The sequence below is a fragment of the Syngnathus leptorhynchus genome, chromosome 11, assembly GCF_054491065.1.
Source record: "Syngnathus leptorhynchus isolate UIUO chromosome 11, UIUO_Slep, whole genome shotgun sequence".
NCBI classification, from domain to species: domain Eukaryota; kingdom Metazoa; phylum Chordata; class Actinopteri; order Syngnathiformes; family Syngnathidae; genus Syngnathus; species Syngnathus leptorhynchus.
Window position 1 is genome coordinate 8,404,401 of NC_141205.1, and position 26,608 is coordinate 8,431,008.

The 26,608-nt window shown below is 43.0% G+C and overlaps 6 protein-coding genes across 9 annotated transcripts in view; 3 read left to right on the plus strand and 3 right to left on the minus strand.

Annotated features, from left to right (window-relative positions):
• Positions 1-1,031, minus strand: part of bsnb (bassoon (presynaptic cytomatrix protein) b) — a 37,733-nt gene extending 36,702 nt beyond the window's left edge. The window contains exon 1 of the mRNA XM_085924762.1: positions 787-1,031. Coding sequence (XP_085780888.1) covers positions 787-968 — 182 coding nt within the window. The 5' untranslated portion in view covers positions 969-1,031. The remainder of the gene's footprint in view (positions 1-786) is intronic.
• A 645-nt stretch (positions 1,032-1,676) lies between these two features.
• bap1 (BRCA1 associated deubiquitinase 1) lies at positions 1,677-7,150 on the minus strand. Its single transcript, XM_085925137.1, has 17 exons — positions 6,980-7,150; positions 6,653-6,682; positions 6,478-6,532; positions 6,131-6,263; positions 5,923-6,042; positions 5,502-5,563; positions 5,267-5,409; positions 5,106-5,184; positions 4,903-5,026; positions 4,663-4,804; positions 4,410-4,579; positions 3,943-4,073; positions 3,401-3,864; positions 3,002-3,228; positions 2,831-2,923; positions 2,667-2,739; positions 1,677-2,472 (listed from the first exon to the last, which is right to left on the minus strand). Exons 1-17 carry the CDS (start codon positions 7,014-7,016, stop codon positions 2,339-2,341), a joined length of 2,217 nt encoding a protein of 738 aa, XP_085781263.1. The 5' UTR covers positions 7,017-7,150; the 3' UTR covers positions 1,677-2,338.
• A 173-nt stretch (positions 7,151-7,323) lies between these two features.
• On the plus strand, positions 7,324-16,046 carry rad54l2 (RAD54 like 2). Of its 3 annotated transcripts, none has more exons than XM_085924154.1 (22): positions 7,324-7,503; positions 8,199-8,417; positions 8,555-8,810; positions 8,943-9,079; positions 9,178-9,318; positions 9,488-9,720; positions 9,785-9,967; positions 10,047-10,180; positions 10,248-10,444; positions 10,513-10,855; positions 10,947-11,124; positions 11,207-11,404; positions 11,499-11,617; positions 11,703-11,818; positions 11,955-12,054; positions 12,146-12,351; positions 12,427-12,599; positions 12,690-12,886; positions 12,972-13,156; positions 13,274-13,369; positions 13,428-13,538; positions 13,750-16,046. In XM_085924154.1, exons 2-22 carry the CDS (start codon positions 8,237-8,239, stop codon positions 14,703-14,705), a joined length of 4,440 nt encoding a protein of 1,479 aa, XP_085780280.1. In that variant the 5' UTR covers positions 7,324-7,503; positions 8,199-8,236; the 3' UTR covers positions 14,706-16,046. The 3 variants fall into 3 exon arrangements, with proteins under 3 accessions (XP_085780280.1, XP_085780281.1, XP_085780282.1); XM_085924155.1 differs by having other exon boundaries at positions 13,446-13,538; XM_085924156.1 differs by having other exon boundaries at positions 7,325-7,503; positions 13,274-13,363; positions 13,446-13,538.
• A 173-nt stretch (positions 16,047-16,219) lies between these two features.
• Positions 16,220-18,138, minus strand: cyb561d2 (cytochrome b561 family, member D2). The gene is made up of 3 exons (XM_085924158.1): positions 17,724-18,138; positions 17,605-17,642; positions 16,220-17,286 (listed from the first exon to the last, which is right to left on the minus strand). The coding sequence occupies exons 1-3, from the start codon at positions 17,854-17,856 to the stop codon at positions 16,783-16,785; spliced, it is 675 nt and encodes a 224-aa protein (XP_085780284.1). The 5' UTR covers positions 17,857-18,138; the 3' UTR covers positions 16,220-16,782.
• A 730-nt stretch (positions 18,139-18,868) lies between these two features.
• Positions 18,869-23,268, plus strand: rassf1 (Ras association domain family member 1). The gene is made up of 7 exons (XM_085924157.1): positions 18,869-19,038; positions 19,940-20,382; positions 20,993-21,117; positions 21,976-22,080; positions 22,296-22,581; positions 22,651-22,766; positions 22,870-23,268. The coding sequence occupies exons 2-7, from the start codon at positions 20,115-20,117 to the stop codon at positions 23,017-23,019; spliced, it is 1,050 nt and encodes a 349-aa protein (XP_085780283.1). The 5' UTR covers positions 18,869-19,038; positions 19,940-20,114; the 3' UTR covers positions 23,020-23,268.
• Positions 23,269-23,531: 263 nt separating this feature from the next.
• Positions 23,532-26,310, plus strand: tusc2b (tumor suppressor 2, mitochondrial calcium regulator b). 2 transcript variants are annotated; one of them, XR_015067578.1, is made up of 5 exons: positions 23,532-23,677; positions 24,292-24,520; positions 25,310-25,430; positions 25,506-25,707; positions 25,895-26,310. XR_015067578.1 is itself a non-coding variant. In XM_085924113.1 (4 exons), exons 2-4 carry the CDS (start codon positions 24,372-24,374, stop codon positions 25,569-25,571), a joined length of 336 nt encoding a protein of 111 aa, XP_085780239.1. In that variant the 5' UTR covers positions 23,532-23,677; positions 24,292-24,371; the 3' UTR covers positions 25,572-26,310. The 2 variants fall into 2 exon arrangements, 1 of the variants encoding a protein (XP_085780239.1); XM_085924113.1 differs by having other exon boundaries at positions 25,506-26,310.
• The last annotated feature ends 298 nt before the right edge of the window (positions 26,311-26,608 follow it).

Here is a 26,608-nt window from a genome sequence, read left to right on the forward strand (position 1 = left end):
CATGATTAAACGAGAACAATCATTGATTTTAAAGACTACTGTGCAGACATAGTGTATTTCACAAAAGGGATATAAAACCATTCTTATTCCTGTGCATTGGTGGTAAACAATTCCCAGTGGATGCAGAATGATTTGGAGTGTGAGTTGATAGATTAAGCAGCCTTGGCATGTGCTCAACAATGATGCTGTCAGACTTGTACATTTGTCATCTTACACAGCAGTGTCACAAAGATCCAGACGTTGCCTCAGCAGGCGAGGTAGAGTTCTCGGGAATGACTTTGACATTTTATGGAAATGTTGCCGACGTGTGAAGGAAAAAAAAATAAATGAAGGAAACCGAACGCTGACTTTTACTCGAAATTGCGTCACATCGTTGCAGAGATCACCTGCACAAATGTGGCTCGTTCATTCATGATTCGATAACGAAGCCCGAGGACAGGCGCCGTGGAAAGGGGCGTAGAAATGCCCGTATGAAAGCCGAACTGTTTTACGTTGTACTGATGTTCAAGTCGAAAGAGGCTGTATGCTAACACCTTAGCGATGGCTACTAAGCAGGTTGTTTGGGGGGGGGACGAAAAAGACAGCAAATTTGATGTCAGGGTGGGTGGCGAATTGAGTTGACAAGGTTATTGAAATAAATAATTAAGCACCCATTCAAGTCTATCTCCACACGCAGTTGCTCGGTGCTACACCTCCAGTCCACGCAAGCCACCCCACGCCACTCGCCGCGTAACCTCCCTTGTCATCTGACCACACTTTTTTTTTTTTTTTAGCTCGATCGGCTACCTGTTAATACCCGGGCCGGGTCCAGTGCCACTTCCTCCGGCAGGCGCTCCATTGCTCGGCTTGGTGAGCTGTCCAGAGTCGGCTGGTGCTGAAATGGAAGCCGGAGCACCCGCAGCAGGAACGGTGCATGGGCCGCCTTGTCCCGCCTGTCCCTCTCCTTCCATGCTCGCCTCGTTCCCCATCGTGTCGGGAAAGGTTCGGAGGGAGAGAAACGATGTCGTAGACGGTTCTTCGGCCGCGGGAAGAACTCGTATAAAAGTCAGTGGTGCTCCCCTTCCGCCATCATCGTCTACAATTCAGCATCCCGCACGGAGCACGCGCGCTGGCGGACAGGGCGCGGGAGCGCGCTGACGCAATGGGTGGGAACGTGAGTGCCGAGTACGTGCGCGTTCGCGAGACTGGCTTATTTTAGGCCCACACGCAAATAACTCTTGAGCTCTTCGTGGCACATGATCGGAATCCACCGAGACCTCCTCGAGTCAGACTGCCTCTTTACGCATGATCTGCTTTTTCATTCTTTAAATCGAAGATGGAGAACTATTTCATAGACTGCATTATAGTTATTGTTTCCCTCACAGGGTTGTTATATGACTTTTAAATCATCTGCTATAAATTATAAACGACTTGATGTATAATTAGTTTTCTAATTATAAGTCAAGAAAGTTTTTTTTAAGGAGTTTGTTGTGAAATAAGGATAATGCCAACATTATTGTAAGGAAAGAAAATGTACCATTTTGATACAAGAAACATCAAGTAGATGAATTTCTCAAGTTAGCCAGACCTTGAGTTTCACACCTGTGCTTTAAAGCATTTGATATGCATGCATTTTAACAAATAAATAGAACAGACTCTTTAGAAAACTGAGAAAAAAAAAAAATCTGAAAAGAACAGACGGTTTGAATTGACTTTATTTCAGTATGAAATGGCACCCACAATGGTAATAACGCTTGAGCTCAGGTAGTTCCTGCTGCTCAGAGTTACATATAAATATGCACAAGACACACACATACAAATATGCACATTCTTACTTCATTCTGAGATATCTTTTAGGTTAAAAAATGACAGGATATTATTGACTTTTTACAGAAAAATAAGAATATTGCAAGTTGAAAATGTTTTCCCAAAATACCTTATTAATTAAAAATGTCCATAAAGGATTGCATTTTTTTTGTCTAGCAGAAGTAATTTCACGATGTATAGACATTGAATATTTTACATTTGAAAAAAAAAAAAAAAAAACAGACTATGACCATGAGTCTGTAGAAGTTGGGTCCAAAAACTTGGACCAAAAAGAGCCTTCAAGATCACTAAATTCATTTTCTTTGCTTTCATATGTACAAATGGTAAATGTCAGTTTACATTATCACTAAAAATGTCTCGCATTTATACACAGATTGTTTAAAAAAAACTGAGCAAATCATTTGCTCAGTTTCATGAAGATTATGAAACCGGGACTAAAACGCCACAATGAACTTGACAACATGATGAAGTTCACGAGCTTGCCGATTTCTGTTTTACCATGATAATTGTGATTGATTCTTCCAGCTTGACATTACTGCCGCTTGGCCTTATAAGGTCGGGAGCGTTTCCTGCGATCGGGCTTCCTCTGTTTATGCAGGCGGCCGATGCTCACTCCCTGTCGACGACGCACCGAAATGTTCTGCTCCACCAGGCTGGCGAGCATCCCTGCAGAGATCAACCAATTTAAAGCGAAATTATACAGCAGAAGCCCACGATAGGACTCGTGTTGATATTTTTTTTTTAGTATGCAAATTATTTTCAAATGATCATTAGTGCGGGTATTTTTGGGATATGTGAGTCAAGTTAGTGCAGTAACATTCACATGGATGGCATCGGACAAACGAGAGGACGATATTTACCTTCTTGGGCCAGCATTGATATAAAGGTGCAAATGAATTCATCATAATTATGCGTCCTCCTCTGATCATCAATCTGCATAGAGGAAGACAAACATTTGAATGAAAAGCCAATACGGACTGCCAGCCTAATTACACTCGAGTGGTTGTGAGTATATTAAACCCACTTTGTATTTCTTTCTTTTTTCGACTTCCTCCTTTAGAGAGACTTCATAATTGGCAATGTCCGCCTCCACGCACTTGAGAAGTGCAAGCAACTCCTGCAATTGACAGAATGGTGTCTTTGTTATGTTACTGCGCTCTAAACGCACAGCAGAAATGCTCATTTTTGGACTTACTTTGGGTGAGTACTTATACCCCGGGGGCTTGCTGTCAGCGACAGGCTCGGGAGCGTCGAGCTTTTCCTTGCTAGGTTTCACATCTTCGCCATCTTTGTTTTCTTCCTCTTCCTCTTTTTTCACCTCCACAGATGGTCCCTTGTCATCTGTCATTTCCTTCTCAACTTGATCTTTGTCCTTTATCTTCTCAGGACTGCAAGGTGGCTTAACTGCATCTAAAGCCACATCTATAGAAAAAAATTGAATACATAAACAGTTCAAATATGGGCCATGTAATGTTGAACAATTGAGGAGAAGCGAGACGAGAATAAATGGCCGTGTGTATTTTTTCTATGCGTGTTCATACTGTATAGTATAAAAGGAAAGCTGACATGGAATCTAAAGCACATGAATACTAACCAGATGGTGGAAGAGAATAGATGACTCCATCCTCCAGTAGATGTAGCAAGGCCACACTGACAGACGGACCCAGTTCTCTTACGGCACGATTATGTCGGGAGTCTAGTCGGAGCAACTCGTCTTCTCCGAACAGCACGCGTGACAGATGGGATGCTACGGGACTAGACGGACGTGTGGCGGCTTGCGAGCGTGCGGGTGAGCGAAGAGGCGAGTTGAAAGCGCTGCCAATCTCCGAGGCCGTGTCGGTGCTCTCGTTGCTGGGTGTGGGTGAGGGCTGCGAAGCCGACGTGATGCAAATACCGCCGGTGCGGCCTTCGGTGCGCACAGAGAGCGGAGTGTTGAGGGATTCTTTTTTTTGGGCCTCCTTCTTCAGTTTCTCAGCCAACACACCGAGAGCGATCTGGCTCTCCATTCCGGTTACGACCCTTGCTGTTCGTGATCGCAGACTTGCTTTTCGTCTGAACCTTGAAAGGGGAACGTTTTAAAAAAAAAAAGTGAAATGGAGTCCAAGAATAGGAAGGATCAAACAGGAGGAAACTAACCTTGTTGATGCTCCAGCAGGTTCTGGGACTTCCTCCTCATCCTCATAGTCATCTTCATCCTCAGAGTATGCTGGTCGTACGGGTCCCAGCACTCGAGAACGTCCGACGCCGGCAGCGAGGTCCTCCTCTTCCTGCCAATCAAAGCAACCTCATTTTGTTGCTTGTCGCAGCTGAAGTACAGCTGAAGTGCTTTCAATGCATAACAGATGTTTTTTGTTTTTTTTAAAAAAAGGACGTTCCTAACATTGGCTGACATTGTCCTATAGGTGGCAGTATTTTACCAACATCATTATCATTTTACAAATCCTTGATGTCGCATTCAGATTCATATCAGTCCATTATTTTTCCCATGTGTCACTGCTTGCCATTTGTTGCTTCCTAATCATACAGACCTGTTGTTCCATATTGGCAAAAGGTGAGTATGCATTAAACATTTAGGAGCATTGGACAACCCCCCCCCCCCCCACCTGCATCGGTGACTTGGCATAATTGTGATTATCGAGGAAGGCGGGCAAGCGTTGAACGATTGGATTGGTGACTTGCTGTGAGCCTCCTCCGGGTGCTTTTCCTGTGGCCTTAGTGTTTCCTGAAGAAATGGGGGCAGCTTTTGATTTCCCTCCTGATTCATCTACGGAATCTATAAAGGAGATAGTATTGTATTTAAAATTCCTCCTTTTGGTGTCTAAAAAAAACTATTTCGAAGAATAGGGGAATAGGCACCAGGAGAAGCTTGATCAGCCCCTTGCGATGTTACTAACTCCACTTCTGCTTCTTTCTTCATTGAATTGGTGCTGCTGTCAAGTGCGGAAGAGTCCTGCTGCTTCTTGTCGTGGACAAGTTCAGGTTGGGTAAGTCGGATCATCTGCAGATAAAACAAAATGTATTATTTTCATAAATAAAAAATGCTTCTGATAAGGTCCAAAAGGAGAAAGAGTGCAAGAAAAAAATCCATTTCCTAACCTTCTGTAGACCTTCCAGAATAGTCTGTCGATTCTTCTTTAACACCTCTAGTTTGGACTCGTACTTCATCCTACGATCCGGCACCACTGCCATCAAGTTGAAGCGGATATCGTGATATGGCTCGCTGAGAACGAGAGGAGCAGAAGCGCTGGCAGTGAAGCTTGAGGAGACGCTTATTAGCATCGACTGCTTTCAACACTCACCCAGCAGTAGCAAGTCCGATCCTCTCCATGATAACCCGCCGAGCTTTATCCGTCCATTCCTCCTCCTCTCCCCATGGGCCTTAAAGAGTTCAACAAACAGCAATATACATTCTTTACGACCTTACGAGTGGCAACATTCAAATAGGTACAAGCAATCTCACCGTGGTCAATAGGGTAGGCCTTGAGCCCGTCAAGCTCAAAGAGGCGATCTTTGATGGGGACATAGCTCACAAAGTGGAAGGCCTCCATAGTTCGCACTGCGCTAATCCCATTCTGTTTCTCTGGCAGGTGCCGAGGCTCCGGTCTCCATAGAAACAGAGAGAGAGACCGTTCTCAAAAAAACAAAAAACATTACATTGGACCAAATCATTTGCAAAGTGGAATAGTATATCCTACCTGGCATGGCTGTTATGTGCTCTGGCCAGCTCTGGGGCATTTCCGATGGCATAACCTTTACTCTGCAAATTAGATGCTATTTTAGACTGCTACGTAATGTTAGCAAGAGGAATCACATGCTGTCCTACACACTTATTACGTCACAGATTCTCTGTGGAACATTTTCGAGCTGTCACGCACATGAACTCGTTTCCTGCCAGCCCAATTAAAATGGATCTTTGACGTCTATATCCGCCAGTGAATGAATTAACTCTATCAATCCCATACTCACATAAAATGACACACCGTTGCCATAATTTAATGATTGATATTGAAATTGTCATTAAAATAAAATCAGATTATTTTTACTCCCCCAAATGAACTCGTTTTACAGCCTCTCAAAACAAAAAAAAGATTAATTTAGAAGATAAATCTGACATACCTCTGGGCTGAAACCTTTTGTGAAAGCTTTCATGCGACTTAGGGTGGTGCCAAGCTCGACACCGCTGCAATTCAGAAGCACACTCAGCAAGGCATGAGTGGCGCATGAATTTGGTATCAGCTAAAGTGAGGGGGGAAAAAAAAAAATACAGGAAGTGAGAATTCACTTTATTTTGCTAATGAGAGCCAAAATGTTGTGTTTGAGGTACCTGATGTGCAAAGAACATATCATTAACTATCTCCTCATCAATGACAGAGGTTTCATCCACCAAAGTATTAACTTTCCTCCGGGATCGGCGCTCCTCAATCCACTTAAACAGAAAGATGAAGCCATAGACTGGGCTGAAAAAGAAAATGAAGCATTTAGATAAACCTTTAGATATGGGTATACAGGAGATATATTACATGTGTCTGAGAGGTTTCCAGGACTAGATCATTTGTGACATTTTCGTGATGCACCGCATAGAATTTGAGCATTGCATGACGGTCTCAGGTAGAGCAATTTTTTTTTTCATTCAACAAATTCATTAACCCGCATTGCTTACAGAACACATACCTTTGACACTTGCTTTGAAGATCATATATTTCCTCAACCTGTACACCTTTAATACCTGCAAGAAACGCGAAACACCTCATTAACACAATATTTGAGGAAAGAATTAGATGGCTTTTTGCAGTACTGTGTTTTGAATATAATTCAAGATACCATAACGGTTGAACTAACTACTCACCAAAATCTTCGACTAGCAAAGTGAACAATCCTAATAATGGGAGCAAAAAAATATGCAATCAACCCAGAGTTTGATAACTCATGACAGAAAGACAAAAATACCACATCTTGTATATTGCGTATTACAGAGAAGATGATGGAGCATAAGCAAGCGGACGATTGCTCCCTAAAGGCATGCAAAAGAAACCAGACCAAGTGCACACAACAAGCTGCATATGCCTGATGCATTGTCGTGTCCGTAGCATCATACAATCAGAGATGAGCATCTTGAATAAATATTAAACGGCCGCTATCGTAACATTGCTGTGAATCTGTTGAAATAACTCACCTGGGTCGCTCTCGAGCTCCAGCCAGCCTTTGTTCATGTTTACGTTTGCACTTGATGCACACTACCATTTAAGCGGTTTTATTGTTCATGTTCATTGGCGAAGAGGGAGCGATCTTGATCGCGCCGATCTATTCGCCATACAACTACAAGCTGAAGATAAACACAATAGACAGGAATCCGCCGCCTACAAATTGCGTCATCAACAAGCGACGGATTGTTACGCTAAACCAATTCTAATCCAATATTTTTTTATGTAAATAAAAGACCAAAGTAAAATTATAAATGTGCAGTAAGAAATAAATTAGACGATTCCTTCAAGAAATATAGCGTGCACAAATTACTACTTTTATTTGTCGGCGGAACATTACTTTGTTACATGGAACATTCGGAGGAAGGATTACACTGTAACACTGGGGGGGAGAAAATTGGAAATGAGGAAAAAACCAATCGTATTATTTTCACAATTAGCCTGCAAGTGAATTGATCGGTCGCTGTGCGTATTAACATTGGCATTTCCACTCACGGTAAGTTGATACAATATGTCATTATTGATATAGTTAGCGCGTCTGCCTAGCCGAGAATATTAGCAAGGATTGCTGTCGACTAACGTTATCTGTCTTAGCGTAACACACAGCACAAGCACATTGTCATTGTCACAAAAGCAAATGAGCCTCGTTGGTTGAGCAAATGTGAGTTTCTGCAAAATAAGGGTGGATTGTTGTACTGCTACAATAAACACGAATAGTTGGAGGAGGGGGTTTGGATGTACGTGTCGTTTCATAACGGGTTAGCGTATTTGTCTGCTGCTTGAAGCAGGAAACAATTGTACTGGAGTTGAATTATTTAAGTGCAGCAAGTGTAGGTTGTTCTTCAACTGTCTTTTGAAGTATAGTTTGCTGTAGCTGTATCTTCCAGCGATCTAATTGTGCGTTTATTCAAATGGAATCAGGACAAAATGAGTCATTTGTCCTCGGTGATTAGTTCATCCACTTCTATTCTTGCTAATTTCACGACCATTTTAAACATTCTGGTATTAAAGTGTGGTTTAAGCGTGTAATGTAAATATAGTTTCGACTAAATGTCAAATCATCATGCCAATTCACACGTCCAGTAAAATATTCTATTTTGAAATCTGAAGACAAAACAATTCAGACTTGGATTCTTCACAGTTGTATGGTGCATCAACTTTTCTTGAAACATTTTTATTTGTTTGTTTTAGGACCCCTGATGAAGGTGTGCAGGTAATACTAAGACGCCATGTCTGAAGAGGCCATTTCAGAAAGTGACCTGGAGGGTAGCCTTAACAGTGAAGAGGATTACCAGGAAAATGATGAAGAGGACGACAATGGCGATACGGAGGAGGGAGACGAGGAGGACGAGGAAGAAGACGAGGATGGGGAGGATGAAAACTGTGACGATGATGAGGATCTCAGTTTGGGTGAGTGTTTCTTTTCCTCGAGATCTCATGGGTAGTTTGAATGAGTCGTTTTTGTCCTCAATTCACGTCACACAAAAACAGATGCCGCTTAAATCAGATTCAATCGGTATAATCCTGATATACTGTTCTCTTCAAAGATAAACCTGCTAGTGCTACCTCAGCTACCTCTGGAGATCCTTCCTCGGAGTCACGGCCCGGCTCCCAGCCGTCCTCCAGGGCGCCCTCCAGACCAAACTCTCGCTCTCAACTTCCAGGCAGCCCTGGCGAATCGAGTCAAAGCAAGACCCCTTCCAGCAAATCAAAGAAACAAAAAGCTTCTAAAGTAACCAAATCTTCCAAGCCTTCAAAACGGTCCAAGCCTATAAAGCCTACACACATGAGGAAAAATATCAGGTGCGTGCCTTTATAAATAGAATGATGATAAGTTAACAGTTAGAGAGGTTGAAGCATAAAGACTGTACATGCAATTCTTAACCTTTTTGGAGATACCAAACTATCGCTGACGTTATGGTTTGACTCCAACAGAAAGCTGCTGAAGGAGGACCAGCTTGAGGCTGGAACCAAGGCTGCTCAACAGGAAGAGATGGAGAGGCGGAAGCGTCTGGAGCAACAGAGGAAAGACTTCCCTACACCTGCTCCAACTTTATTAGAGTCCCAACTAGGTTCACCATTCTTTCAGATCACTGTTTATCTTTTTTCAGAGTCCTTAAATTCAACTAATTAAGACTATTATTGTTTTGTAATGCCATCGTTCCAACAGTGGGCCCCACATCCTTTTTCGGCGAGGTGTCTCACTTGGTCCCCGCCCTTCTCGGCAAGCAGGATGTGATCTGCCTGGACAGCAGCGGTGATGAAGATGAAAGCATGGAACCAAAACTCCCTGATCTCGCTATTAGAGATGGTAAATCAAATCGTAGTTCTTGGCGCCGTATATGTAGTATGTGTGTGTTACTTTACTAAATAAATACCGCACCTCAGATAGACCAATTGACTAGTGCTTAGAAAAACAATGAATGAAATAATTCTATTTTAATGACACTGACTCGTGGCTCTGTTTATGGACGGCGCAGATATAATTGAACTGAGCTCCGGGGACGAAGACACCTTGCAGATAAGCAGCGAGTCGGGCGACGAGGACGACGAGAGCCCCGGCGGCACCGAGGAGAGCAGCGGAGCGCACATCAATGACACTCTGAACTTACCCGATGCCCAGGGCCGCGTGATGGTTAATATCAACCACCCCGCGGAGGAAAAGGACATTTATCTGGCACCGCAGCTGGCCAAGGCTGTCAAACCTCACCAGGTAATGTCAAAAATGTTCTCCAGTGTGTCACTGTGACATTTTCCCCCACTCATCTTTCCCCCAGATTGGTGGTATCAGGTTTCTGTATGATAACTTGATTGAGTCGCTGGAGCGTTACAAGAGCAGCAGTGGTTTTGGTTGCATCCTCGCTCACAGCATGGGGCTGGGCAAGACATTGCAGGTCATTTCCTTCATTGACATCCTGCTGCGGAATACCGAGGCTCACACCGTTTTGGCAATTGTTCCTGTGAGTATTCCGAGCGGGGATTGCGTAACTCTAGCTCTTTTATCTTCATAATATTATTTTCTGTCTATTTATATTCTAGGTGAACACACTTCAGAACTGGCTGGCAGAGTTCAACCTGTGGCTCCCACCGCAGGAAGCGCTTCCCCCCGACACCGACCCCACTTTGTTTCTCGGACGTACATTCAAAGTTCAAATTCTGAACGACGAGCACAAGTATGAAGCACACCGCGACACGTCCCGAAGTTTAGTCTGTTTGTCATGGTCCATGTGTGTCCTACAGAACTACGATGGTCCGGGCCAAGGTGGTGGAGGACTGGAGTCAAAACGGAGGCGTGTTGCTAATGGGCTACGAGATGTACCGCCTTCTCACAATGAAGAAGAGTTTTGTCACGGGCAAGAAAAGGAAATCAAAGAAGCCTGTCGGGCCTGTCATCATTGATCTAGATGAGGAAGATAGACAACAAGAACTCATGAAAGGTGGGTAGAACGCCATCAATGTATGTTTCATATACAAGTGCAAATCAATACATTCGATTTGGTTTTAGGTATCGAAAAGTCCATTCTACGACCCGGTCCGGATGTGGTGATCTGTGACGAGGGCCATCGCATTAAGAACTACCACGCCAGCACGTCACAGGCTCTGAAGAATATCCGTTCGAGGCGCCGAGTGGTTCTGACGGGTTATCCGTTGCAGAATAATCTCATTGAATACTGGTGCATGGTTGATTTTGTCAGGCCGGACTTCTTAGGCACACGCCAGGAGTTCAGCAACATGTTTGAGCGGCCCATTCTCAACGGGCAATGTATGGACAGTACGCCTCAAGACGTTCGCTTGATGCGGTACCGTAGCCATGTGCTGCACAGCCTGCTGGAGGGTTTTGTCCAGAGGTGAGCAGGTTCCCCTCGGCAGTCTATTTTTGGAAGAAGAAATGGCTACCGCGCACGTTCATTGTCATTTTTCTCATTTCCGCCTTCACAGACGAGGCCACGATGTTCTGCAGGACCAGCTTCCTATTAAAATGGAACACGTGATCTTGGTGCGGCTATCTCCCATACAGAAAGCGCTTTACACCGAGTTTATGACTCGCTTCAGAGAGGCTGGAAATAATGGTTGGCTTGGGCTAAACCCACTTAAGGCTTTTAGCGTATGCTGCAAGGTAAGACTAACAAATCAGACGGGGTTTTTTTTGCATCATGTGACTTTGATCAATATATATATTTTTTTTCTCTTCACACTAGATCTGGAATCACCCAGACGTGCTTTATGAAACTGTACAGAAAGAGAATCAGGCAAACGAGCAAGACCTGGACCTCGACGACATTGCCGGCGGTCCCAAAGGCAAAGTGTCGGAATCCGGCAACAGCAAAGCCAATAACGTTCCGCCGCTGCTCAATCCCTCGCAGGATCGAAGCAATCAAGTCATCACTTATGAATGGGTACCATGTGACCTTCGTAATCATTCGCTTTCGCCACGACCGCTTTGAAAAATCACCCAGTTGTCATTTACAGACTGTCTTCTTTCTGTCACAGGCAAAGGAAATCATGTCAAACTACCAGATAGGACTTCTGGAAAATTCTGCCAAAATGGTGCTGCTCTTTCATTTGATCGATGAAAGCGTCAGAAGAGGAGACAAGATTTTGGTCTTCAGGTAAGATTTGGAAAAAAAAAAATGTGTTCTTCAAATAATGGCCACAACTCACTCGGTCTAATATCTCCTCCTCCTGCCTTGCCAGTCAAAGCTTATCCACCCTGACAGTCATTGAGGACTTCTTATCAAAGAGACCCATTCCATCACAAGACGCCGCCGAGTTTCAGAATCCCAACTGGGTTCGCAATGTCAATTATTATCGTAAGTTTTGCGTTCTTCAAAGTCACTGTTAGAACAATGAATGAAGCGGTGTACGGCACTAGGGAGAGCACTGCTCATTAAAAAAAAAAATGGATTAACTGCTGTTTGAATGTAACAAAATAATGTCTTTGCGTAGGACTGGATGGGAGCACTTCTTCCTCTGAACGAGAGCGGCTAATCAATCTGTTTAATGACCCAGAGAACACCAAATCGTTCCTCTTCCTGCTGTCTACCAGGTGTGTGTGTGTGTGTCACACTTGTTCCTGCATCATTTTTGTCACCTCCCTTCTATAAATTTTTCTCTCCAAATTTTCTCCCTTCTGCCAGAGCGGGTTGCCTGGGTGTGAATTTGATTGGAGCCAACCGCGTCGTTGTGTTCGACGCCTCCTGGAACCCGTGTCATGACGCCCAAGCGGTGTGTCGGGTCTATCGCTACGGCCAGAAGAAACCTTGCTACATTTACCGCCTGGTTTGCGATTTTACCTTGGAGAAGAAGATCTATGATAGACAGGTCTCCAAACAGGGCATGTCCGGTAAGCAATCGAAATTGTTTTCCCCGCACTGGCCGAGTTAAGAGTTTAAAACGCAGACTTCTTCGTGCATTACAGACCGCGTAGTGGATGACCTGAACCCGACGTTGAACTTTACTCGAAAGGAAGTGGAGTCATTGTTGCATTTTGTTGAAGAGGAACCTGAAGCTAACAAGATCAATCTGAGAGATTTGGAACAAGAACCGGTCATTTATGCAGCCTGTCAGCTTTACCCGCACTTCATCACTAAAGTATGATGACCGTCCTGTTGTGATTGAGCTGTCGATGTGTCGGATACGTTTAGAAGAGTCTCTTTTTTTTTTTTTTTTTTGTCGCTACAGCAACCTTTCCAACACGAATCTCTGTTAGTGGACCGGAAGGAATCCAAACTGACCAAAGCGGAGAAGAGAGCGGCCAAAAAAAGCTACGAGGATGAAAAGCGAGCCTCGGTGCCCTACTCTCGTCCTTCCTACGCGCCTTATTATCCAAGCAGCAACCACGCGCTCGCTAACTTACCTGCCTTCAGTCAACGCGGCTGGTGAGTTCCAAGTCAGCCTTTTATCGTATTTGATGGAGCCGCTCGCAAACGTGGCTGCATACCTTTTCAACGTTCCTACTCGCAGGCGTGCTATAGCCCGGCCTGACGACAAGCCAGTAGCGAGCGTGAGGCCCATCCAGTCAACCCCGATCCCCATGATGCCTCGCCAGGTTGTCATGGGCATGGCGGAAGCTAGCTCTCCTGGCAGTTTACCTGTCAATTTCCTGCAGAAGGCCGGAGTTTACGTTCAGCGCATTGTCACCACAACTGGTACTGTGTCAAATACATCGTAGCGTGCGATTGGTTAACATTCAATATGTAGTGTTGGTAATCATTTTGCCTTGAGTTCCAAAATGTAGTTTCATGTTCTGTGTAAAAAATCTGCAGACATTCTCATCCCGGGAACTAACAGCACAACAGATGTCCAAGCTCGAATTCGCGCTGGCGAGAGCATTCATGTGATCAGAGGATCGAAAGGTGGATGTAATTATCATTTTTATTCTGTTTTTGTTATGCGTGTACTGCATCCATCATCGAATAGTTTTTTTTTTGGCTACAGGTACTTACATAAGGACGAATGATGGAAGAATTTTTGCAGTCAGATCAGGAAAAATCAGTCGACCTTCCGCCGGGAGCGCCACTGTTTCAAGAGGTAGGCATGCATCGTGATTTATTGTCGTAATTAAACAACAGGTTTCGCCTGTTGGTATTCTGAGTAGAGGGAGGCGAGTGGAGTTGTGTTTTTGCACCAGTGGCTGAAGAATATACTTGATCAGACCCCAACATTCTCCTCCTGTTTACTGATGGGATTGTTATTTTGCCAAATGTAGCATTGGGAAAATGATCTGGTTTGCATTCCGCAGATGGCAGATCTGTGATCCATCCGCTCAGTAATGGCTGCGCATCCCCAGGGGAGCAACTGCAGCACTCACCCGACGTCGACGTGGAGCAGCAGTCCTCGTCCCCCTTGAACGCCGATCTTCTTCGTGAGCTCAGCCACTACACGGCATCCACCAGCGCCGGCGGCGCAGGGAACCAACTCTCCGATGTGTCCATCGCTGCGACGGGAGACGGAGGCAGTCTGATTCCAGAGCTCCGGCCTCCGCTGGACGACGACCTCCTGAGTTCCAGTTTAGAGACGCAAGGGGTGAAACGCAAGCACACTGAAAGTCAAGGTGCCACGGCCAAACGGACTCCGGCCTCATCCCATTTTCCAGGATTGTCCTTGAATTCTAGTGGGCTCAGTTTTCCACCAGTGGGTCTGAACTCTTCCTCACTGTTGGGGAGCCTGGGGCATATGACTCACCCTCTTCTGATGGGTGGAAGCAGTGGGTCCTCATTCCTTCAGACGCCGGGACAAACACTGGCCGACCTACAGAACATGTTCCCTTCCGCACCGGGCAACGGACAACTTCCTCCCCTCTCGTCATCGGCTCTACCCACGGCCCTCTCCCCGTCCTCCAATACCATTCCACTCCCATCGTCGTCGTCGGCGACTACTTCCTCACTGCCGTCGGGTTCTCTGCCACCATATTTGATGAGCCCCAATGTGGCGGGCCTGCTTTCATCGGGCTTCCCTATGAACTACAGCCAGTCGTTGCTCTCCGAGCCCCGGATGTTTCCCGGCCCTCTTCTCTCCGGGTCGGCGGGCTTCCCCGCAGCAAACTCGGCTTTGAATACGTCCGGCTTCCTCTCACATTACAGCAATCCAACATCCAGCCTATTGGGAGCGGCTCTAACCCAACCGGACAGGTATCAGAGTACGGAGAACGGAGGCGATAGTTCAGATGATGATGTCATAGAGGTGACGGGACCCTGAAGATTCACACAGGAGCCGACGGACACAAAGTTTAATGAGGACGAGAAAATGGGATGTGATTTGACCAATTATAGTCCTGCGAAAATGTATCCCTCACACGCCAATACGAAAAGGGATTTTTATTCAACAAAAAAATTTGTGACTGATTTCTTGCACGTCAAACCGCCTTTGGTTTTGGATTTGCTGTGAAATCTGAAGCGACACTCGCCGGATTTCCTTCAGATTTTATTTCACACCATGCAAAAACTCACTAAAGGCCATATACTGTTTTGACAGCCCAGATATTGAGGAGGGAAAAAAAAAATCCATCCAAAAACGGAAAGATTTCAGTCTGCAGAAATGTGTAGCATTCCCGATTGAAAAAAAAAATTGTGGTTCCATGACTCGTCATGTAGATATCTGTAGATAACAGTTCTTGTCACTGTTTATATCTCAAGTTAAATTGTGTTCAGTGTGTAGGGAGGTGTGTAATGACAGCATATACGAAGATAACCGATGCGTTGATTTGGATTATGATTTTGGGAGGGGCTCACTTTTTTTCTCGTCCACACTCAAATGAATGTATCTTAACTTGCCCTCAGTAACACACTCTTGTGTTCTGTCATGTTTAGCCTTAAATAACACAAAGAGGTCTTGAGTGCTCTGATTTTTAACTCGGTACTTTTTTTCTTTTTTGTACAATTGTGATAACAAAATGTGAACACGCTCTGGTTTCCTACAACAAGAACCAATAGCAACACTCAGCCACTCATTTGATATTTACGAAGCCTTGCGGAAAGCAAACATTTTCCATCATGGTATGAGTGTGCGTGTCCATGTCAAGGTTTGCATTAGAACATTCACACTCACGCCCACCAGTGACTGGTCAGGTGGCGCTGCGGGCTTGGCCAGCTTCCTGTGTAAGTAGTTCCTGTTAGTGGTGTGTTAGGTCTCTTCTGCTCTCGAGCCTTGTGTCTTCTTTATGTTGTGACGACACCGCACTGGTGTTTTAGATTTAGGAATCTGTTTGCAAAACAGGCTGACATGGTGGTTTTATTAGCCTTTAGAAAGGATGGGAGAGCATGAGACTATAAAATAAACTGTAAAGATAGTTTTACAGTAGACTGTTAGATTTTTTTTTTTCTCAGCCTGTCTTGGAATATTGTAAAGTGGCTCTGAAAGGTCGATAATGGAAAAGATGCAGATCCGATGTCTATATTTGTACTCTTGAAGTTGGCTATCATTGGTTTATGTTTAAATCTATTGTTTCATGTTTAGTAGTAATATCATGTTCATGGATTGGATATTTAAAAAAAAAAAATTATAATTTATTTTTTTTTTTTTTACTTTTTATAATTTCATCATGTACTCCTAATAGTAGCTTCCCTCATTTCAGTGTTTGTAGTGTCTGGAATGTATTTATTTTTTTTATCACCTTATGTTCTTTTAGGTGGCTGATCCATGCCACACAGACAAAAGCAGAAAATGGCTGTTATCATTGTTATTTTAAAATTAAAACACTCTATTGTGTGAATAAACAGTGTTTTCTTTTTAATAAAATGACAGAATGGCATTTGAAAAACGGAATTTTTTGCCCACACTTTAAACATCACCCTATTGTGTAAACATTTGACAAAAAAAAAAAAAAAGGTCAATTCTTGGTCCGCAATACCATAATAAAGAACCACTCAAAACTTCAAATGAGGTCCTTGTGGAATACAAATGTATTCCAAAACAATTGACAGAAATTTAAGATAGTGGTGTGCAAAACAAAACGCCTGCATTAAGTGTCATTACACACATTTTTTTAATGTATTTATACTGCAGCCTTCATTCGTCCCACGTGGTTGAAGTACTCTTGCTGTACTTGAAAGTACATAAAAATATACAAAAAACACAATTCTTTAAGAAGTCAAGTACACCGTGAAACATTATTTTTAAAAAATAAAATAAATTTGAAAGAAATTTTGTTCAAATGTAGAGAGTAAATGTAAAAAGTCATCAGAAAAATAAATACCAAGTCAAGTACAGAAAAATCTGAAAAATCAACAAAGCACATTAACAAAGCTTTGTATTTGAACTCTCCTACCCCCCTCAATTAGGACTGGAAACGTTTCTTTGCCACGTAAGCACTGGTGACTTGATTCATGATGACGAGGGCACAAAGAACGGGACAGAGCGCCGCCAGGTACCAAGCAGCATCACCGACCGATTTGGTGAACCACCCAGAAGACAGGCCGAGAAGCAGGCTGGCGCTGCCAAGCAGGTAGGTAACCAGCCCTGATGTCGCGTGGTACCTCTTGATCTTAGCCAGTGACCAGCCTTTGACCAGAGAGTGGTAGATGAGGGGCAGGGCTGCCAGGGACTGGACCGCCGCCGCGCACACCGTGATGACGCCAAGGAGACCGTGCCAGCTGGTGAAGTGAGGCTTGCCGTGGAGGTGTTTGTTGTAAAAAATAGTCGCCAGGCCGAGAGCTGCGCACGTCACACAGGCACACTGAAGCATCCAGTGCACACGACCTTTCACCTTGTGAGAAAACTTCTTCATGAGGGAGCCATGGGGTGAGAAGAGGAGGACGGCTTCTGTCATGAAGAAGGAGAACTGGTGGAAAGGAAAATAATACTCAGCTCTGCATTTGTCAGGTACACTTGTTCCATCTAATGATGAGTCAAATGTACTGTTATGTATTTTATGAATGTTATTTTGCTTTGAAGCATGTGTTTCTAATATTTTGCCCTTTTCATGGTGAATTCAAATATAGTTGCCAGTAAGATGATGGCAACGCAGTGCAATGATCATCATGTATGGTAATTCCTACATCACCGATTTGTCAAAATTGAGTAATTATCATCGTCATCGTTGACCAATCACAGCAATGCAAACGTGTTTGAACCTTTATTTTGAAGCAATCCAACTTACTGCTAGTGTCATGAGGAAAGGATGCCAGGAAAACCAACCTGTAGAAAGTTACACCAACCAGGTTAAGTATAATGCATATAAAGAGGAACGTTTGTGTGAATGTTAAATGACTCACTTACTTGTACCAGGTCGTGCAAGGACAGCGATAAAGCCCGTGAGGATGATCACAACAAAGTGTGTCAGCACTGCGGAAGCTACTCGGGCGAAAGCAAACAATCGAGGTTCCGATTCTGCTTCTTTGGTTTGGGTCATGTTTGACAAAATAAAAAAGGTGACAACAAAATACAAATTTGACGGCTTTTGGTAATTCTCACACGTCTCCGTGTCACTCAGAGTTCCTACAGAAAATGATACAGGAATCAAAGATACCTCCGAAAGACAAATGCCACCATTAACAGGATCAAGAAAGAGTTTTCAATCAAATCTACACGAAGAAAAAAAACGGAAATATTACAGCAGCGTAATAGGTACTGTAAATGGACATAATTTAATTTGTTGTGTTGGCAGCGCCATGCCGACCGGTCTTAAACCTAATGGAATTACTTCCGGTTAGCGTTTCATAATAAAGTGTCTTTTTGTATTATTACTTCCGGTCAGTGCTTTCTATCTGTCTCGCTGTTTGTCTATTTATCAATTTATTCAACCAGGTAAATTGACCAGTAGAGACAGTACACCTCAATTTATAATCTCCCAATTTTTACTTCTCCCAGTAAGGTCATGGCAGTGGCAGTTTAACAACATTCTGTTTTCGAGGTGCGTATTTCATTGGACTAATAGATTAATTTATTAAATTACCACATGGTGGATGTGCTTCATTCAGAAGAATATCAATCAAATTCAGCCCTGGTGTCTGTTGCATTGGACTGAATACACAATTTCTCAGACTAATAGCACCCATTCCACAACTCAATGGACTATCACTGGTCAGTTGTCCTCTGGGTTTTGTTTATTGTGCTCCAATTACTGTCAAATAAACTTGTGACGTGTAGTTAACAGTTTGCAAAATAGGCAAAACAGATTGTTATCTGATCTCCATATTGGAGCCTTGAGGGGATTTTTCTTTCTGTGTGATGTCCAAATGGGGCAGAATGAAATATTCAACAGATTTAGGATCTTTTCCACCAGAATTTGAATTTTATGCATTTATTAATTAGCGACATAATATTTGCTGATTGCTGCAGATGATACAAGTAGTAGCAGACAAGAGGCTGTGTTGTCTACTGGGATTTCCGACAGAGGGAATTCTTCTCTATATTGGATGCTGGACAGCCATGCGGGATTACAGAGTAATCCCACACTCTCGTATTGTGCATGCGCAAAATGAGGTGAGTGAGTGTCGGAAGGGAACCGTCTGCTGTTAACTCATCGACAAATTGACTTCAGTTTCTGCGTCTCCTCTCGTTTCAATTCTCCGGGGATGAATTGATCATCAAGGTAACGTGATTTATTGTAATCCCGTTATAGAATGTCGTTCCTGTGTGTTTTATTCTCTTTATCTGTTTCAATCTTAATCCGGTTTGTTAAATAACTCTGCGTTTGCAACCAATACGCGAATGGACAGAATATTGTAAAGTTTCTTAATGTGTATTTAGGATTTAAACTCATACACCGCAGACAAAAAGGGCTTTTGGACCACAATGTTCTCTTGTTGAATGGTTTAAATGCACCGCGCAGTGACCCACTTGGCACTAATAGATCCCGGGTTGTTCATATGCAACTCACCATGCAAGCTCCACTGCAAAACTATGCCACAAGTTTCACATGCACAATGAGCAGATAGAGCACATTAATAAATCCGGGAATGTCGTTCAAATGCAATACATTGGTAGTTTTCCCAGAATTGTTGAACAGATTAAAAAAAAAAATTGTATTACTTTTCAACAAATGGAGAGTAAAGCCAAGATCTATAATCATGTTTTTTCTTCGCTTCCTAAAAATGAAATGAAGTATTAAGAGGTAGAATAGTAGTAGACAGTAGGGGCTATTTTTTTTGTTTGTTTGTGAAGTGATGATTATTTTTTGACCTGATTTCCTGCTGGTGTTTTGTTCTCAACATACAACATGAGAAATCACATGCAGCGAATAGTATCGAGACTCACGTTGGGATTGTGCTGGATTATCCTCCTCATCATCATGTCCCACTTTTTGATGTTTTTGCATGAATCCCGATATCAGATAACACAAGTTAATCTCTTGTTTTTACATACGTTCTTACATTCTAAATGACAAATGTTTCAACTGCACTATGCTGTCACCGAGGTAGAATTGAAAGATTGCATTGAGGTTTCTGCATTTAAGTGTGATTTCAAGCAGTTGCTTTGTTTCATCTCCTCAGGGCTGCTGGTGACCTCTACAGTACATGAAGCTGGCAAGGCAGCCAAGCCAAACCTTGAACTTTTTCCACCCAAATAAACACATGAATGTGTCATGCTGAACTACATTCGGGGAGTCCTCAAATACGGCCACATCAAGAGCTTACTTGACATGTCCGTGATTGGGTCTCCAGCAGGATGTCTAAATGTGAGCTGATTGAGTTAAAAGACCTCAGTGTAAATGATCCCATCGAACTGGCGGCCGCTGAGCCGCGCGTAACTCCGAGTCAGGTCGGGCACTTCCACATTGTCCGACTGGTTGGGGACGCCGTCAGCATCGAGGCCCCGTCCAAAGAAGCCGGTGTGGGTCACGACTTCCGGTCCTACGGTCACACTCACCTCACCTGGTGTGACTTATGTGGAGAATTCATCTGGGGTCTTTATAAGCAGGCATTACGCTGCACTGGTGAGTATTCTGCAAATATTTTTTTTTTATTGCAATATCATGCAAGTAAAAAAACATGTTCATGTATTTTTTGTGGAGTCAAAGCCATTTTAAAAGTTTTTGGTTGATTATAGTGGATTTTTTTTGACTGAAAAAAAAATCTAATCACACCAGCATATGAGGTTGGTGTGTCGATAGTTAGCAGTAGTACACTGGAGGCGCTGACCTATAAAGGAGAAAGCACTAAATCTGTATCAAACTGGGCAGGATGACAGCCCTCTTTGTCAGCCTGTGTTGAGTCATCATGTTCCTGCAAACGGGAGCCGTGTTGGTGATGACGATGATGATGCATCATGAGAACATGCGTGAGATGATTTGGAGCATTTCAAAATGAATTCAATGCATTTCTGTTCCTAAATAAGATGAAGCATAAGGATTCCACAGCCAAAGCGGTTTTATCACTCAGATGCAGGATGCTCGTTGTTCTCAAATTACAAAATTGTCGGAAAACCTGCCAAGTGTGTTCCATTCGCTTGATCTATCAGAAAAAAAAAAGCATTTTATCGACAACCATCACGAGTCGATAAGGGAGAATAATTTTATCGTGTTAAAACATACACTCTCTTTGTAGATTGCAGCTACACTTGTCACCACAAATGCCGACCGCTCATTCAGCTGGACTGCAGCGCAGACAGAAGTTTGCCAGCAGGCCAGGCGGATTTCTCAGTCGACTCCATCGAGACGGATACCAACGTGGTGAGAAGTCTGAAAATAACTTTTGATTGTATTTTGTTCAAATCAGATGAATTGTATTACATTTGTTTCTGTGATTGTTTTTTTTCAGAGCAAAAGCACATTCTAGTTATAAGAGGGTGCGTACACTTATGCAACCACAATACTATTTCTGTTTATTTTTAATTTGTGTCTCAAAAGGATTATGTTGAATAGCCACATTAATAGTGGAAAAAGTTCAATGATTTATTTTGGTCTGTTTATTTTAGATTGAAAAACAAATCACTTTCAACTAGGGGTGTGTAGACTTTCTATATCCACTCAATAAACACAAAAATGTTAAATTGACAATTTCAGTCAAATATTATTCTCTTTTTAAAAGCAAAATGGTTGAAACATTCATTATATTTGATGATTAAATACATTTAGGTCACAACAAATGAAAGCGCAAGTTTCGAACTGGTACATCCATTGTCACCCAATCTCCTCCCACACCATGGGAAATAACGTGCTGTTTAACTGGCGGTGGGTTTTTACGGTCGGGGCGGAGCAAATGTAAATGCGGCGTACAAATAAGTGAGAAATAAAACGCTGAGCTCAGACTAGTTTGTGTCATGGCGCTTTCATAGGAGAAGTTGCGCCATTGAGATGATTTCGGAAAACAGCCAAGCATTAAGTGACTCTCGAGCAGAGTTGTATTTTACTGCCTGTGAATCTTTTTGTCACAGGGTCAAAAGAAAAAAGGTGAGCTTTGTGTTTTTTTTTAACAAAAATCCCATTTGTTTTTCATTGGTAGACTTCTGCCAAACCTAAAAAAGAAAAAAAAAAGATCCAAACATGTTTTCTAGTTTTACTAAAATGGAGCTGCTGGTTTCTTATTAGGATGAGCAGACGGACTGGCGCGAACGGGAGTTAAGTGTTGGTGAAGTTCATCAGAAGGTCAAGGAGTACAATGCTCAGATTAACAGCAATCTCTACATGATGGCGGTAAGACAATTTACTTCTTTTTCTCATGACACCGATTCTTACATGGAAAACAAATGGTGGGACACAACAAATTTAGCCAACTGTTCAACGTTTTAGTACTTTCTGACCAATACATTTCCAAGGATGTCCGCTTTTGTGTGACTCTTGTAATTTCTTTGTATCTCTGTTGCAACCTGCTGAGTGTCACCCCTCTGCTCCATCTGTCCTCCTTTCAGAACAAAGATGGCTCCTACACTGGTTTCATTAAAGTCCACTTTCAGCTAATCCGTCCCATCACCTTGCCTCCTCCCGAGAGCCCAACGCAGGAGGAGCACCAGTACGGCCGGAGACTGACGCGACGACGGACATCGTTCTACCTCCCCAAAGACGCCGCAAAGCACCTGCACATAAGCTCCCAAACGAGGGTACGAGAAGTCATCGAGGCCTTGCTCAATAAATTCACAGTGGTGGACAACCCGGCTAAGTTTGCACTATTTGAGCGCTCCGATAGGCAAAACCAAGGTAAGATCTTGGAATGGAAACAAACGCTGCTCGACGATAAATTGACAATTGTTGTGGTTTGTTCCATAGTGTCCATGCGGAAACTGAGCGACGATGAGCATCCCCTCCGACTGCGCTTGTGTGCAGGACCAAGTGAAAAAGTCTTAAGTCTGGTCCTCAAAGAGAACGAGACCGGCGACGTGAATGTAAGGTTATATGATAAACCCATACGTCGTTTTTTTGTTTTTGTTTTTTTGCTACAGCCTTATTATCGAGTATATGTACCTTAATTTGTGTTCTCCTTCACAGTGGGATGCGTTTACTTTTCCTGAGTTGTGCAACTTCCTGCGTATTCTACAGCGTGAGGAAGAGGAACATGTCCGGCAGATAGTGAGACGATATGCTCGTACCAGGGACATGATGAAGCAGGCCATGGCGAAGATTACTGCTCCTGCTTGACATTTGGGTCGAGGATGGCGGGCATTTAGAAACGAAGGGTAATTTATCAGACTTGGAATTTTTTTCATAAAGTTTACTCAAAGGGCAGAGACCATTTTTTTTTGTTACACACGCCGTTGTGAATAGATTAATTGCATTACTTTTTTTCAGAGAATAATGCTGCTTTGTTTAGATTATTTATATTTTATCTCATTGTAGTTGTGTTTTTATTCTGGACAACACTCCTCGCAACTTGGCACTTTAGAGAACCTGTGGAAATGTGTGCTTGTGTGTCTAATAAAATGATTATGATAACTAATCCGTTCATTTGAGTCTTGATAGCGAGTTTTTTTGGTAATAGATGTGTTAAGATAAGATGTTCTTTTGCCACATATATAAAACATAAATGTTTTCATCATAATCAATACGTTCAAGTGGCTGGCCAGCACTGTTAATGGTAGATTGAGCAGTTCGACCTTAGTCCTACAGAGGGCGCTACGTTTCCCTGATGCGCCTTCACCAGTTCAGACTCATAGCGAATAAGAACGTCCGACGGCTTTTCACGCTAGTAACCACTCTTGCTAGGTCTAGTACAGTACACCCAAATTAAGTGCGCTGATAGATCGAGTTCGTTAGGAAAAACATCATTTTTTTCGAAAACGATCAAGAGCCACGCTCGGTATGTTGTCGAGAAAGCTGAATTCCACTGCTGTCATCTCTTCTAAAACGTAGCTTTTGACAGCGTCATTCTGCCTAATGTGCCAGTCTGACCTGAGTTAAATGTCATACGGTATAACTAGTTGTGTGGTCGTGTCAATAAGTACGAACGTGTGGTATAATTATGTTATCAATAGATTTGGTAACGTGTAGTATTTCTAGTCATTCCGAGCTAGCCTGTTTATCTTATGGCTAATGTTTTTGTGCTTTTCGGGTCACACCCACGTGGTTCATTTATTTTAGGGTCTTTAAAAAAAAAAAAAAAAATTACATATAAATGCAAAAGGACTTTATTTTAATTTTTTTGCGTCCAATGGATGCCCGTTTTTAATTATGATAGTGCCTTAGTAGCTAAGGGCCCTGCCATAGACAATATTTGAGAATTTCCAATGAAAGACTCCAAGCAAACAGTACTCGACATCAATCAGGATTTTGTATTTTAACATATGATTATGGTTAGCTTTCCCTTGTTCTCTATAATGTCCCACCTTTGCATGGTTAAATGACAATTTCAGGATCAGATGTATGCAGCTGAGTTGTCAAGTCAATGATGAAAACCTCTCTTGAATCTGTTAGTTTCCCAGGTATCACATCCAGAGGTGTCATATTCAACTGATAAGAGCGACACCCAAGTAAATTATGTGCTGCAGCTGAAGATGGGTGGCAGCGGCTCCAAAGCCAAAGGATTTTGGCCTTTCTCTGGCTCAGGCAGTGGCGATGACCAAGCCAAAGATGCAAATGAACAGTCACTGGCAAGAACTCGAAGTTTCCCAAGCGCAACTCCATTTGTGTTTACTAGGCGAAGGTAAGGCACTCCTGGGCAGCATTGTTTTTCCATCACATGCATTCAACATAGGACGTTCTAACAAATGCACCAGTGAACCTGATTGGGATTATTCTTAAAGCTAACTCAAGATGCTGCACAGAAATTATTGTAGCCTATTTACGTTGGCTGAACACAGACCACGGAAAGCGAAAGTTACAATAAGAAATCAGCATGTTAAAGCTCAAAGTTATGAGACCATCTACGAGGAGCGTGATGTTCTTGTCTGACTGCATTCACAATTTCACACATGAACACATCGATGAGGATAATAATAGCGATGAGAAACGATGCTTGAAATTTGTTTCGCAAATCAGTTGTAGTATTTTTGTAACTCCTCCAGATGGCAGTCTTTGTTTAGCATAAGTCTAAGCATACGTTTCCTTTATTTAAACCAACAGTGCCATCTAGAGAAGTAAAAAACTATAGCTGGTTCATAACACAAATCTGAAGCTTCATTTTCTCAAAAGCAAATGAACTAGCTAGTTAATGACGTCTTCAAGCCTTCTCGGAGTTTGTGGGTCCCTCTCCCACTTTACATGGCGATATATTTTTAATAATAGTAAGAAAAGCTTCGGACCCCCAGCTACCCTGATCTTGTGCTCAGGAGGATCAGGCTGTCAGGGGTTGAACAAGGAAAGCTGCTTTGCGTCCACCTGCACCCCACATGAATGATAAACACACCTAAAGCCTTTAAATCTTCTCAATTTAGTGATCCTCAGAACCTCACGAAAGGTTTGCTCTTGCTTCTCTCTCTCTCGCTCGCTGCAGCTCTTTGTTCTTGGACGAAGATGGCGACCTGGCCCACGAGTTTTATGAAGAGACTATTGTGACCAAAAATGGCCGTAAAAAAGCCAAGCTGAAGAGGATTCACAAAAACTTGACACCTCAGGTGAGAAGGTTGAAATTAGCATAAGTAGTTTGCTCAATGTAAAGATTACACACACACACTCTTTGTTTCTTGCAGGGAATCATAAAGCTGGACTTCCCGTGCATCCATGTAGATTTCCCTGTCGTCCTTTGTGAAGTCTGACGATGTCCAAGACAAACACGCTGTGTCAGCGCCGTCCTGTGGTTCCCCCCCCCCCCCCCCCCCCCACCCCGCTCCCTGCAACCAGGAGACCAGAAATTTCTCGCTAACACACTACACATCTCTCGATGTATTTAAGGTGCGTCTGTGGTCAAGATGATGTCATGTGGGCCAAGCCTCTGCATGTGATCTGTTGCTAGCGACGCTTTCTAGATCACCTATGGGAGAAACGGTGGCAAGTTAGGACTCGGTTTACATGGTTTGTGTGTGTGTGTGTGTGTGTGTGTGTGTGTGTGTATGCATGTACGCTAAGTGTGTTGTTGCAGACATGGGATAGGTTGGACTCCTGAATTGATTGCTGCAGATTATTTTTCAGGTATGGAACTCTTTAAGGGGATTATTACAGTGTCCTCCCCTCACGTGGTATTATCTACAGAAGGAAAGTAGTTGCACACTTAAGCATTGTTCATTTTTTTTTCTTTTTCATTTCAACTTTGCAATGCATGGGGAAAGGATCAGATGATTGCTTGTAATAGCAAAAGAGAGTTGACAATCAGTAACCCTCCAATTAAAATGAAATGCTTCAATGATTTTGGCGTGATGTCACAGTTATAACAGAAGTAGAGACGTCCGCCTTGAGACCCGAGTGTGTGCTTTGCTGCTTCTGCGTATGATATTTCACTTTTAATTTATTATGACTTTTTTTCTTCATTTTAAATACACATTAAAATGCCTCATTGTGTTTTGGCCGTTCTTCTTACACAAAGATTTGTTAATGCAGTTTTCAGGACATTCAGTTCAAATGGAGCATATCGAAACACATTTTGTAATTTACCAGAGTGAAAATTCCCATGCAGCTAGTCCGTTTGTCTTAATTGAGCTATTTGACCATAATCTGACGGAAACAACATCAACTTGAACTGTAAGAAAATCGTGTGTTTTGACCTGATCCACCTCCAAAGGAAATTGTAAGGTCAAGCAATTTTCTTGAGGGCAGGGTTGAGTGGTGCTTAAGGAGGAAGAGATCTGTGAAGGTCATT